Raw genomic sequence first — 14,740 nt, forward strand, 5'->3', positions numbered from 1 at the left:
CTCTATCCTGTTCCTGTCTCTACATCTTCTAGTAAGGTCTGACTACCCACCTCTCTGTCTTCATGTCTCTATCCTGTCTCTACATCTTCTAGTAAGGTCTGACTACCCACCTCTCTGTCTTCATGTCTCTACATCTTCTAGTAAGGTCTGACTACCCACCTCTCTGTGTTCCTGTCTCTACAAGAACTGTAGCTGAACTCGTGTCTCTTGCGTTCTGTCTCGGTTCTCTCTCTAACTGCAGCGTTCTGTCTCGGTTCTCTCTCTAACTGCAGCGTTCTGTCTCGGTTCTCTCCCTAACTGCAGCGTTCTGTCTCGGTTCTCTCCCTAACTGCAGCGTTCTGTCTCGGTTCTCTCTCTAACTGCAGCGCTCTGTCTCGGTTCTCTCCCTAACTGCAGCGTTCTGTCTCGGTTCTCTCTCTAACTGCAGCGTTCTGTCTCGGTTCTCTCTCTAACTGCAGCGTTCTGTCTCGGTTCTCTCTCTAACTGCAGCGTTCTGTCTCGGTTCTCTCCCTAACTGCAGCGTTCTGTCTCGGTTCTCTCCCTAACTGCAGCGTTCTGTCTCGGTTCTCTCCCTAACTGCAGCGTTCTGTCTCGGTTCTCTCTCTAACTGCAGCGTTCTGTCTCGGTTCTCTCTCTAACTGCAGCGTTCTGTCTCGGTTCTCTCTCTAACTGCAGCGTTCTGTCTCGGTTCTCTCTCTAACTGCAGCGTTCTGTCTCGGTTCTCTCTCTAACTGCAGCGTTCTGTCTCGGTTCTCTCCCTAACTGCAGCGTTCTGTCTCGGTTCTCTCTCTAACTGCAGCGTTCTGTCTCGGTTCTCTCTCTAACTGCAGCGTTCTGTCTCGGTTCTCTCTCTAACTGCAGCGTTCTGTCTCGGTTCTCTCTCTAACTGCAGCGTTCTGTCTCGGTTCTCTCCCTAACTGCAGCGTTCTGTCTCGGTTCTCTCTCTAACTGCAGCGTTCTGTCTCGGTTCTCTCCCTAACTGCAGCGTTCTGTCTCGGTTCTCTCTCTAACTGCAGCGTTCTGTCTCGGTTCTCTCTCTAACTGCAGCGTTCTGTCTCGGTTCTCTCTCTAACTGCAGCGTTCTGTCTCGGTTCTCTCTCTAACTGCAGCGTTCTGTCTCGGTTCTCTCTCTAACTGCAGCGTTCTGTCTCGGTTCTCTCCCTAACTGCAGCGTTCTGTCTCGGTTCTCTCCCTAACTGCAGCGTTCTGTCTCGGTTCTCTCCCTAACTGCAGCGTTCTGTCTCGGTTCTCTCCCTAACTGCAGCGTTCTGTCTCGGTTCTCTCCCTAACTGCAGCGTTCTGTCTCGGTTCTCTCTCTAACTGCAGCGTTCTGTCTCGGTTCTCTCTCTAACTGCAGCGTTCTGTCTCGGTTCTCTCCCTAACTGCAGCGTTCTGTCTCGGTTCTCTCTCTAACTGCAGCGTTCTGTCTCGGTTCTCTCTCTAACTGCAGCGTTCTGTCTCGGTTCTCTCTCTAACTGCAGCGTTCTGTCTCGGTTCTCTCCCTAACTGCAGCGTTCTAACGTGTGTCTGTTTCTCCAGGTGGAGTCACGATGGGAAGTTCTTTGCCAGGATGACCCAGGACACACTGAGCATCTACGAGACCCCAGTAAGTCCCCACACTGAGTATCTATGACCCCAGTAAGTCCCCACACTGAGCATCTACGACCCCAGTAAGTCCCCACACTGAGCATCTACGACCCCAGTAAGTCCCCACACTGAGCATCTACGACCCCAGTAAGTCCCCACACTGAGCATCTACGACCCCAGTAAGTCCCCACACTGAGCATCTACGACCCCAGTAAGTCCCCACACTGAGCATCTACGACCCCAGTAAGTCCCCACACTGAGCATCTACGACCCCAGTAAGTCCCCACACTGAGTATCTATGAGACCCCAGTAAGTCCCCACACTGAGCATCTATGACCCCAGTAAGTCCCCACACTGAGTATCTATGAGACCCCAGTAAGTCCCCACACTGAGTATCTATGAGACCCCAGTAAGTCCCCACACTGAGCATCTATGACCCCAGTAAGTCCCCACACTGAGCATCTACGACCCCACTAAGTCCCCACACTGAGTATCTACGACCCCAGTAAGTCCCCACACTGAGTATCTATGACCCCAGTAAGTCCCCACACTGAGTATCTATGACCCCAGTAAGTCCCCACACTGAGTATCTATGACCCCAGTAAGTCCCCACACTGAGCATCTACGACCCCAGTAAGTCCCCACACTGAGCATCTACGACCCCAGTAAGTCCCCACACTGAGCATCTACGACCCCAGTAAGTCCCCACACTGAGTATCTATGACCCCAGTAAGTCCCCACACTGAGCATCTACGACCCCAGTAAGTCCCCACACTGAGCATCTATGACCCCAGTAAGTCCCCACACTGAGCATCTATGACCCCAGTAAGTCCCCACACTGAGTATCTATGACCCCAGTAAGTCCCCACACTGAGCATCTACGACCCCAGTAAGTCCCCACACTGAGCATCTACGAGACCCCAGTAAGTCCCCACACTGAGCATCTATGACCCCAGTAAGTCCCCACACTGAGTATCTATGACCCCAGTAAGTCCCCACACTGAGTATCTATGACCCCAATAAGTCCCCACACTGAGCATCTATGACCCCAGTAAGTCCCCACACTGAGCATCTATGACCCCAGTAAGTCCCCACACTGAGTATCTATGACCCCAGTAAGTCCCCACACTGAGCATCTATGAGACCCCAGTAAGTCCCCACACTGAGCATCTACGAGACCCCAGTAAGTCCCCACACTGAGCATCTATGAGACCCCAGTAAGTCCCCACACTGAGCATCTATGTACACTGTGTCTCTGTATAACAGACTGGTGAGTTAGATTGACCAGTATTACTCTGTGTTCTGCTGAGTGTCTCTGTATAACAGTGAGTTAGATTGACCAGTATTACTCTGTGTTCTGCTGAGTGTCTCTGTATAACAGTGAGTTAGATTGACCAGTATTACTCTGTGTTCTGCTGAGTGTCTCTGTATAACAGACTGGTGAGTTAGATTGACCAGTATTACTATGTGTTCTGCTGAGTGTCTCTGTATAACAGACTGGTGAGTTAGATTGACCAGTATTACTATGTGTTCTGCTGAGTGTCTCTGTATAACAGTGAGTTAGATTGACCAGTATTACTCTGTGTTCTGCTGAGTGTCTCTGTATAACAGACTGGTGAGTTAGATTGACCAGTATTACTCTGTGTTCTGCTGAGTGTCTCTGTATAACAGTGAGTTAGATTGACCAGTATTACTATGTGTTCTGCTGAGTGTCTCTGTATAACAGTGAGTTAGATTGACCAGTATTACTCTGTGTTCTGCTGAGTGTCTCTGTATAACAGACTGGTGAGTTAGATTGACCAGTATTACTCTGTGTTCTGCTGAGTGTCTCTGTATAACAGACTGGTGAGTTAGATTGACCAGTATTACTATGTGTTCTGCTGAGTGTCTCTGTATAACAGACTGGTGAGTTAGATTGACCAGTATTACTCTGTGTTCTGCTGAGTGTCTCTGTATAACAGTGAGTTAGATTGACCAGTATTACTCTGTGTTCTGCTGAGTGTCTCTGTATAACAGACTGGTGAGTTAGATTGACCAGTATTACTATGTGTTCTGCTGAGTGTCTCTGTATAACAGTGAGTTAGATTGACCAGTATTACTATGTGTTCTGCTGAGTGTCTCTGTATAACAGTGAGTTAGATTGACCAGTATTACTCTGTGTTCTGCTGAGTGTCTCTGTATAACAGACTGGTGAGTTAGATTGACCAGTATTACTATGTGTTCTGCTGAGTGTCTCTGTATAACAGACTGGTGAGTTAGATTGACCAGTATTACTCTGTGTTCTGCTGAGTGTCTCTGTATAACAGTGAGTTAGATTGACCAGTATTACTCTGTGTTCTGCTGAGTGTCTCTGTATAACAGTGAGTTAGATTGACCAGTATTACTCTGTGTTCTGCTGAGTGTCTCTGTATAACAGTGAGTTAGATTGACCAGTATTACTCTGTGTTCTGCTGAGTGTCTCTGTATAACAGACTGGTGAGTTAGATTGACCAGTATTACTCTGTGTTCTGCTGAGTGTCTCTGTATAACAGTGAGTTAGATTGACCAGTATTACTCTGTGTTCTGCTGAGTGTCTCTGTATAACAGACTGGTGAGTTAGATTGACCAGTATTACTATGTGTTCTGCTGAGTGTCTCTGTATAACAGACTGGTGTGTTAGATTGACCAGTATTACTCTGTGTTCTGCTGAGTGTCTCTGTATAACAGTGAGTTAGATTGACCAGTATTACTATGTGTTCTGCTGAGTGTCTCTGTATAACAGTGAGTTAGATTGACCAGTATTACTCTGTGTTCTGCTGAGTGTCTCTGTATAACAGTGTGTTAGATTGACCAGTATTACTCTGTGTTCTGCTGAGTTTCTCTGTATAACAGACTGGTGAGTTAGATTGACCAGTATTACTCTGTGTTCTGCTGAGTGTCTCTGTATAACAGACTGGTGAGTTAGATTGACCAGTATTACTATGTGTTCTGCTGAGTGTCTCTGTATAACAGACTGGTGAGTTAGATTGACCAGTATTACTCTGTGTTCTGCTGAGTGTCTCTGTATAACAGTGAGTTAGATTGACCAGTATTACTATGTGTTCTGCTGAGTGTCTCTGTATAACAGACTGGTGAGTTAGATTGACCAGTATTACTATGTGTTCTGCTGAGTGTCTCTGTATAACAGTGAGTTAGATTGACCAGTATTACTCTGTGTTCTGCTGAGTGTCTCTGTATAACAGACTGGTGAGTTAGATTGACCAGTATTACTCTGTGTTCTGCTGAGTGTCTCTGTATAACAGTGAGTTAGATTGACCAGTATTACTATGTGTTCTGCTGAGTGTCTCTGTATAACAGTGAGTTAGATTGACCAGTATTACTCTGTGTTCTGCTGAGTGTCTCTGTATAACAGACTGGTGAGTTAGATTGACCAGTATTACTCTGTGTTCTGCTGAGTGTCTCTGTATAACAGACTGGTGAGTTAGATTGACCAGTATTACTATGTGTTCTGCTGAGTGTCTCTGTATAACAGACTGGTGAGTTAGATTGACCAGTATTACTCTGTGTTCTGCTGAGTGTCTCTGTATAACAGTGAGTTAGATTGACCAGTATTACTCTGTGTTCTGCTGAGTGTCTCTGTATAACAGACTGGTGAGTTAGATTGACCAGTATTACTATGTGTTCTGCTGAGTGTCTCTGTATAACAGTGAGTTAGATTGACCAGTATTACTATGTGTTCTGCTGAGTGTCTCTGTATAACAGTGAGTTAGATTGACCAGTATTACTCTGTGTTCTGCTGAGTGTCTCTGTATAACAGACTGGTGAGTTAGATTGACCAGTATTACTCTGTGTTCTGCTGAGTGTCTCTGTATAACAGTGAGTTAGATTGACCAGTATTACTCTGTGTTCTGCTGAGTGTCTCTGTATAACAGTGAGTTAGATTGACCAGTATTACTCTGTGTTCTGCTGAGTGTCTCTGTATAACAGACTGGTGAGTTAGATTGACCAGTATTACTCTGTGTTCTGCTGAGTGTCTCTGTATAACAGTGAGTTAGATTGACCAGTATTACTCTGTGTTCTGCTGAGTGTCTCTGTATAACAGACTGGTGAGTTAGATTGACCAGTATTACTATGTGTTCTGCTGAGTGTCTCTGTATAACAGACTGGTGTGTTAGATTGACCAGTATTACTCTGTGTTCTGCTGAGTGTCTCTGTATAACAGTGAGTTAGATTGACCAGTATTACTCTGTGTTCTGCTGAGTGTCTCTGTATAACAGTGAGTTAGATTGACCAGTATTACTCTGTGTTCTGCTGAGTGTCTCTGTATAACAGTGAGTTAGATTGACCAGTATTACTCTGTGTTCTGCTGAGTGTCTCTGTATAACAGACTGGTGAGTTAGATTGACCAGTATTACTCTGTGTTCTGCTGAGTGTCTCTGTATAACAGTGAGTTAGATTGACCAGTATTACTCTGTGTTCTGCTGAGTGTCTCTGTATAACAGTGAGTTAGATTGACCAGTATTACTCTGTGTTCTGCTGAGTGTCCCTGTATAACAGTGAGTTAGATTGACCAGTATTACTCTGTGTTCTGCTGAGTGTCTCTGTATAACAGACTGGTGAGTTAGATTGACCAGTATTACTATGTGTTCTGCTGAGTGTCTCTGTATAACAGTGAGTTAGATTGACCAGTATTACTATGTGTTCTGCTGAGTGTCTCTGTATAACAGTGAGTTAGATTGACCAGTATTACTATGTGTTCTGCTGAGTGTCTCTGTATAACAGTGTGTTAGATTGACCAGTATTACTCTGTGTTCTGCTGAGTGTCTCTGTATAACAGACTGGTGAGTTAGATTGACCAGTATTACTATGTGTTCTGCTGAGTGTCTCTGTATAACAGTGAGTTAGATTGACCAGTATTACTATGTGTTCTGCTGAGTGTCTCTGTATAACAGTGAGTTAGATTGACCAGTATTACTATGTGTTCTGCTGAGTGTCTCTGTATAACAGACTGGTGTGTTAGATTGACCAGTATTACTCTGTGTTCTGCTGAGTGTCTCTGTATAACAGTGAGTTAGATTGACCAGTATTACTATGTGTTCTGCTGAGTGTCTCTGTATAACAGTGAGTTAGATTGACCAGTATTACTCTGTGTTCTGCTGAGTGTCTCTGTATAACAGTGTGTTAGATTGACCAGTATTACTCTGTGTTCTGCTGAGTTTCTCTGTATAACAGACTGGTGAGTTAGATTGACCAGTATTACTCTGTGTTCTGCTGAGTGTCTCTGTATAACAGACTGGTGAGTTAGATTGACCAGTATTACTCTGTGTTCTGCTGAGTGTCTCTGTATAACAGACTGGTGAGTTAGATTGACCAGTATTACTATGTGTTCTGCTGAGTGTCTCTGTATAACAGTGAGTTAGATTGACCAGTATTACTATGTGTTCTGCTGAGTGTCTCTGTATAACAGTGAGTTAGATTGACCAGTATTACTCTGTGTTCTGCTGAGTGTCTCTGTATAACAGTGTGTTAGATTGACCAGTATTACTCTGTGTTCTGCTGAGTGTCTCTGTATAACAGACTGGTGAGTTAGATTGACCAGTATTACTATGTGTTCTGCTGAGTGTCTCTGTATAACAGACTGGTGAGTTAGATTGACCAGTATTACTCTGTGTTCTGCTGAGTGTCTCTGTATAACAGTGAGTTAGATTGACCAGTATTACTATGTGTTCTGCTGAGTGTCTCTGTATAACAGTGAGTTAGATTGACCAGTATTACTATGTGTTCTGCTGAGTGTCTCTGTATAACAGTGAGTTAGATTGACCAGTATTACTATGTGTTCTGCTGAGTGTCTCTGTATAACAGTGAGTTAGATTGACCAGTATTACTATGTGTTCTGCTGAGTGTCTCTGTATAACAGACTGGTGTGTCTGTACTTATCAACATCCTGTTCTCTCCTGTCGTAGTCCATGGGCCTGTTGGATAAGAAGAGTCTGAAGATCAGTGGAATCAAGTAAGTCACGTCTTTATATTGTGGCTGTTGACACCTGTCAGACAGCATACAGAGACTAGTTAGAGGAATACCACCTGTCAGACAGCATACAGAGACTAGTTAGAGGAATACCACCTGTCAGACAGCATACAGAGACTAGTTAGAGGAATACCACCTGTCAGACAGAGACTAGTTAGAGGAATACCACCTGTCAGACAGAGACTAGTTAGGGGAATATCACCTGTCAGACAGAGACTAGTTAGAGGAATACCACCTGTCAGACAGCATACAGAGACTAGTTAGGGGAATATCACCTGTCAGACAGAGACTAGTTAGAGGAATACCACCTGTCAGACAGAGACTAGTTAGAGGAATACCACCTGTCAGACAGCATACAGAGACTAGTTAGAGGAATACCACCTGTCAGACAGAGACTAGTTAGAGGAATACCACCTGTCAGACAGAGACTAGTTAGAGGAATACCACCTGTCAGACAGCATACAGAGACTAGTTAGAGGAATATCACCTGTCAGACAGAGACTAGTTAGAGGAATACCACCTGTCAGACAGCATACAGAGACTAGTTAGAGGAATACCACCTGTCAGACAGCATACAGAGACTAGTTAGAGGAATATCACCTGTCAGACAGAGACTAGTTAGGGGAATATCACCTGTCAGACAGCATACAGAGACTAGTTAGAGGAATATCACCTGTCAGACAGAGACTAGTTAGGGGAATATCACCTGTCAGACAGCATACAGAGACTAGTTAGAGGAATATCACCTGTCAGACAGAGACTAGTTAGAGGAATATCACCTGTCAGACAGCATACAGAGACTAGTTAGAGGAATACCACCTGTCAGACAGAGACTAGTTAGAGGAATACTACCTGTCAGACATAGACTAGTTAGAGGAATACCACCTGTCAGACAGCATACAGAGACTAGTTAGAGGAATACTACCTGTCAGACATAGACTAGTTAGAGGAATACCACCTGTCAGACAGCATACAGAGACTAGTTAGAGGAATACCACCTGTCAGACAGAGACTAGTTAGAGGAATACCACCTGTCAGACAGCATACAGAGACTAGTTAGAGGAATATCACCTGTCAGACAGAGACTAGTTAGAGGAATATCACCTGTCAGACAGAGACTAGTTAGAGGAATACCACCTGTCAGACAGAGACTAGTTAGAGGAATATCACCTGTCAAACAGCATACAGAGACTAGTTGGAGGAATACCACCTGTCAGACAGAGACTAGTTAGAGGAATACCACCTGTCAGACAGCATACAGAGACTAGTTAGGGGAATATCACCTGTCAGACAGAGACTAATTAGAGGAATATCACCTGTCAGACAGAGACTAGTTAGAGGAATACCACCTGTCAGACAGCATACAGAGACTAATTAGAGGAATACCACCTGTCAGACAGAGACTAGTTAGGGGAATATCACCTGTCAGACAGCATACAGAGACTAGTTAGAGGAATATCACCTGTCAGACAGCATACAGAGACTAGTTAGGGGAATACCACCTGTCAGACAGAGACTAGTTAGAGGAATATCACCTGTCAGACAGAGACTAGTTAGAGGAATACCACCTGTCAGACAGAGACTAGTTAGGGGAATATCACCTGTCAGACAGCATACAGAGACTAGTTAGAGGAATATCACCTGTCAGACAGCATACAGAGACTAGTTAGAGGAATATCACCTGTCAGACAGCATACAGAGACTAGTTAGGGGAATACCACCTCTCAGACAGAGACTAGTTAGAGGAATACCACCTGTCAGACAGAGACTAGTTAGGGGAATATCACCTGTCAGACAGCATACAGAGACTAGTTAGAGGAATACCACCTCTCAGACAGAGACTAGTTAGAGGAATACCACCTGTCAGACAGCATACAGAGACTAGTTAGAGGAATACCACCTCTCAGACAGAGACTAGTTAGAGGAATATCACCTATCAGACAGCATACAGAGACTAGTTAGGGGAATACCACCTGTCAGACAGCGTACAGAGACTAGTTAGAGGAATGCCACCTGTCAGACAGAGACTAGTTAGAGGAATATCACCTGTCAGACAGCATACAGAGACTAGTTAGAGGAATATCACCTGTCAGACAGAGACTAGTTAGGGGAATATCACCTGTCAGACAGCATACAGAGACTAGTTAGGGGAATATCACCTGTCAGACAGCATACAGAGACTAGTTAGGGGAATATCACCTGTCAGACAGCATACAGGGACTAGTTAGAGGAATATCACCTGTCAGACAGAGACTAGTTAGAGGAATATCACCTGTCAGACAGCATACAGAGACTAGTTAGAGGAATACCACCTGTCAGACAGAGACTAGTTAGGGGAATATCACCTGTCAGACAGAGACTAGTTAAAGGAATACCACCTGTCAGACAGAGACTAGTTAGAGGAATATCACCTGTCAGACAGACTAGTTAGAGGAATACCACCTGTCAGACAGAGACTAGTTAGAGGAATATCACCTGTCAGACAGACTAGTTAGAGGAATACCACCTGTCAGACAGAGACTAGTTAGAGGAATACCACCTGTCAGACAGCATACAGAGACTAGTTAGAGGAATACCACCTGTCAGACAGAGACTAGTTAGGGGAATATCACCTGTCAGACAGAGACTAGTTAAAGGAATACCACCTGTCAGACAGAGACTAGTTAGAGGAATATCACCTGTCAGACAGACTAGTTAAAGGAATACCACCTGTCAGACAGAGACTAGTTAGAGGAATATCACCTGTCAGACAGACTAGTTAGAGGAATACCACCTGTCAGACAGAGACTAGTTAGAGGAATACCACCTGTCAGACAGCATACAGAGACTAGTTAGAGGAATACCACCTGTCAGACAGCATACAGAGACTAGTTAGAGGAATATCACCTGTCAGACAGAGACTAGTTAGAGGAATACCACCTGTCAGACAGCATACAGAGACTAGTTAGAGGAATACCACCTGTCAGACAGCATACAGAGACTAGTTAGAGGAATACCACCTGTCAGACAGAGACTAGTTAGGGGAATATCACCTGTCAGACAGAGACTAGTTAAAGGAATACCACCTGTCAGACAGAGACTAGTTAGAGGAATATCACCTGTCAGACAGACTAGTTAGAGGAATACCACCTGTCAGACAGAGACTAGTTAGAGGAATATCACCTGTCAGACAGACTAGTTAGAGGAATACCACCTGTCAGACAGAGACTAGTTAGAGGAATATCACCTGTCAGACAGACTAGTTAGAGGAATACCACCTGTCAGACAGATACTAGTTAGAGGAATACCACCTGTCAGACAGCATACAGAGACTAGTTAGAGGAATACCACCTGTCAGACAGCATACAGAGACTAGTTAGAGGAATATCACCTGTCAGACAGAGACTAGTTAGAGGAATACCACTTGTCAGACAGCATACAGAGACTAGTTAGAGGAATACCACCTGTCAGACAGCATACAGAGACTAGTTAGAGGAATACCACCTGTCAGACAGACTAGTTAGAGGAATACCACCTGTCAGACAGAGACTAGTTAGAGGAATACCACCTGTCAGACAGCATACAGAGACTAGTTAGAGGAATACCACCTGTCAGACAGCATACAGAGACTAGTTAGAGGAATATCACCTGTCAGACAGCATACAGAGACTAGTTAGAGGAATATCACCTGTCAGACAGAGACTAGTTAGAGGAATACCACCTGTCAGACAGAGACTAGTTAGAGGAATACCACCTGTCAGACACAGACTAGTTAGAGGAATATCACCTGTCAGACAGAGACTAGTTAGAGGAATACCACCTGTCAGACAGCATACAGAGACTAGTTAGAGGAATACCACCTGTCAGACAGCATACAGAGACTAGTTAGAGGAATACCACCTGTCAGACAGCATACAGAGACTAGTTAGGGGAATATCACTTGTCAGACAGCATACAGAGACTAGTTAGAGGAATACCACCTGTCAGACAGCATACAGAGACTAGTTAGAGGAATATCACCTGTCAGACAGAGACTAGTTAGAGGAATACCACTTGTCAGACAGCATACAGAGACTAGTTAGAGGAATACCACCTGTCAGACAGCATACAGAGACTAGTTAGAGGAATACCACCTGTCAGACAGAGACTAGTTAGAGGAATATCACCTGTCAGACAGCATACAGAGACTAGTTAGAGGAATACCACCTGTCAGACAGCATACAGAGACTAGTTAGAGGAATATCACCTGTCAGACAGCATACAGAGACTAGTTAGAGGAATACCACCTGTCAGACAGAGACTAGTTAGAGGAATATCACCTGTCAGACAGCATACAGAGACTAGTTAGAGGAATACCACCTGTCAGACAGAGACTAGTTAGGGGAACACCACCTGTCAGACAGAGACTAGTTAGAGGAATATCACCTGTCAGACAGCATACAGAGACTAGTTAGAGGAATACCACCTGTCAGACAGCATACAGAGACTAGTTAGGGGAATATCACTTGTCAGACAGCATACAGAGACTAGTTAGAGGAATACCACCTGTCAGACAGCATACAGAGACTAGTTAGAGGAATACCACCTGTCAGACAGAGACTAGTTAAAGGAATATCACCTGTCAGACAGCATACAGAGACTAGTTAGAGGAATACCACCTGTCAGACAGAGACTAGTTAGAGGAATATCACCTGTCAGACAGAGACTAGTTAGAGGAATACCACCTGTCAGACAGAGACTAGTTAGAGGAATATCACCTGTCAGACAGCATACAGAGACTAGTTAGAGGAATACCACCTGTCAGACAGACTAGTTAGAGGAATACCACCTGTCAGACAGCATACAGAGACTAGTTAGAGGAATACCACCTGTCAGACAGCATACAGAGACTAGTTAGAGGAATACCACCTGTCAGACAGAGACTAGTTAGGGGAATACCACCTGTCAGACAGCATACAGAGACTAGTTAGAGGAATACCACCTGTCAGACAGAGACTAGTTAGAGGAATACCACCTGTCAGACAGAGACTAGTTAGGGGAATACCACCTGTCAGACAGAGACTAGTTAGAGGAATATCACCTGTCAGACAGAGACTAGTTAGAGGAATACCACCTGTCAGACAGCATACAGAGACTAGTTAGAGGAATACCACCTGTCAGACAGAGACTAGTTAGGGGAATACCACCTGTCAGACAGAGGCTAGTTAGAGGAATATCACCTGTCAGACAGAGACTAGTTAGAGGAATACCACCTGTCAGACAGCATACAGAGACTAGTTAGAGGAATACCACCTGTCAGACAGAGACTAGTTAAAGGAATATCACCTGTCAGACAGCATACAGAGACTAGTTAGAGGAATACCACCTGTCAGACAGAGACTAGTTAGAGGAATATCACCTGTCAGACAGCATACAGAGACTAGTTAGAGGAATACCACCTGTCAGACAGAGACTAGTTAGAGGAATACTACCTGTCAGACAGCATACAGAGACTAGTTAAAGGAATACCACCTGTCAGACAGCATACAGAGACTAGTTAGAGGAATATCACCTGTCAGACAGCATACAGAGACTAGTTAGAGGAATACCACCTGTCAGACAGCATACAGAGACTAGTTAAAGGAATACCACCTGTCAGACAGCATACAGAGACTAGTTAGAGGAATACCACCTGTCAGACAGCATACAGAGACTAGTTAGAGGAATATCACCTGTCAGACAGCATACAGAGACTAGTTAGAGGAATATCACCTGTCAGACAGAGACTAGTTAGAGGAATACCACCTGTCAGACAGCATACAGAGACTAGTTAGAATAATCATAGCGGTCTGTGTGTATTAATCCTCTCCTCTACAGGGACTTCTCCTGGTCCCCAGGTGATGACATCATAGCGGTGTGTGTGTGTATTAATCCTCTCCTCCCCTCTACAGGGACTTCTCCTGGTCCCCTGGTGATAACATCATAGTGGTGTGTGTGTGTGTATTAATCCTCTCCTCCCCTCTACAGGGACTTCTCCTGGTCCCCAGGTGATAACATCATAGTGGTGTGTGTGTGTGTATTAATCCTCTCCTCTACAGGGACTTCTCCTGGTCCCCTGGTGATAACATCATAGCGGTGTGTGTGTGTGTATTAATCCTCTCCTCCCCTCTACAGGGACTTCTCCTGGTCCCCAGGTGATAACGTCATAGTGGTGTGTGTGTGTGTGTATTAATCCTCTCCTCCCCTCTACAGGGACTTCTCCTGGTCCCCAGGTGATAACATCATAGTGGTGTGTGTGTGTGTATTAATCCTCTCCTCTACAGGGACTTCTCCTGGTCCCCTGGTGATAACATCATAGCGGTGTGTGTGTGTGTATTAATCCTCTCCTCCCCTCTACAGGGACTTCTCCTGGTCCCCTGGTGATAACATCATAGTGGTGTGTGTGTGTGTATTAATCCTCTCCTCTACAGGGACTTCTCCTGGTCCCCAGGTGATAACATCATAGTGGTGTGTGTGTGTGTATTAATCCTCTCCTCCCCTCTACAGGGACTTCTCCTGGTCCCCAGGTGATAACATCATAGTGGTGTGTGTGTGTGTATTAATCCTCTCCTCTCCTCTACAGGGACTTCTCCTGGTCCCCAGGTGATAACATCATAGCGTTCTGGGTACCCGAGGACAAAGACATCCCGGCCAGAGTGACTCTGATGCAGCTTCCCTCCAGACAGGAGATCAGAGTCAGGAACCTCTTCAATGTGGTCGACTGTAAACTGCACTGGCAGAGACAGGGAGACTACCTCTGTGTCAAGGTGGACCGGACACCTAAAGGAACGCAGGTTAGTGAAGGGGAGCGGTAGAAAAGAGGGAGGGTAAATGTGGTCGACTGTAAACTGCACTGGCAGAGACAGGGAGACTACCTCTGTGTCAAGGTGGACCGGACACCTAAAGGAACGCAGGTTAGTGAAGGGGGGAGGAGAAAAGAGGGAGGGTAAATGTGACTGCTTTGATGTTTAACCTCATTTACAAGTCTCCTTTTTCTCTGTCCTCTCATCCTCTGTCATTCTCTCATTGTCCTCTCCTCCTCTATCGTTCCCCCTCTCCTCCTGTCTGTCCTCTCCTCCTCTATCGTCCCCCCTCTCCTCCTCTATCGTCCCCCCTCTCCTCCTCTATCGTCCCCCCTCTCCTCCTCTA

At 45.1% G+C, this 14,740-nt stretch overlaps 1 protein-coding gene across 1 annotated transcript in view; it reads left to right on the top strand.

Annotated features, from left to right (window-relative positions):
* LOC129845668 (eukaryotic translation initiation factor 3 subunit B-like) overlaps nt 1-14,740 on the top strand; it is a 35,635-nt gene that overhangs the window by 13,032 nt on the left and 7,863 nt on the right. Inside the window, exons 8-10 of the mRNA XM_055913539.1 lie at nt 1,540-1,606; nt 7,530-7,576; nt 14,175-14,385. Of these exons, the coding sequence (XP_055769514.1) occupies nt 1,540-1,606; nt 7,530-7,576; nt 14,175-14,385 (325 nt within the window). The remainder of the gene's footprint in view (nt 1-1,539; nt 1,607-7,529; nt 7,577-14,174; nt 14,386-14,740) is intronic.

The sequence above is a fragment of the Salvelinus fontinalis genome, unplaced genomic scaffold (assembly GCF_029448725.1).
Source record: "Salvelinus fontinalis isolate EN_2023a unplaced genomic scaffold, ASM2944872v1 scaffold_0334, whole genome shotgun sequence".
Classification (NCBI taxonomy): domain Eukaryota; kingdom Metazoa; phylum Chordata; class Actinopteri; order Salmoniformes; family Salmonidae; genus Salvelinus; species Salvelinus fontinalis.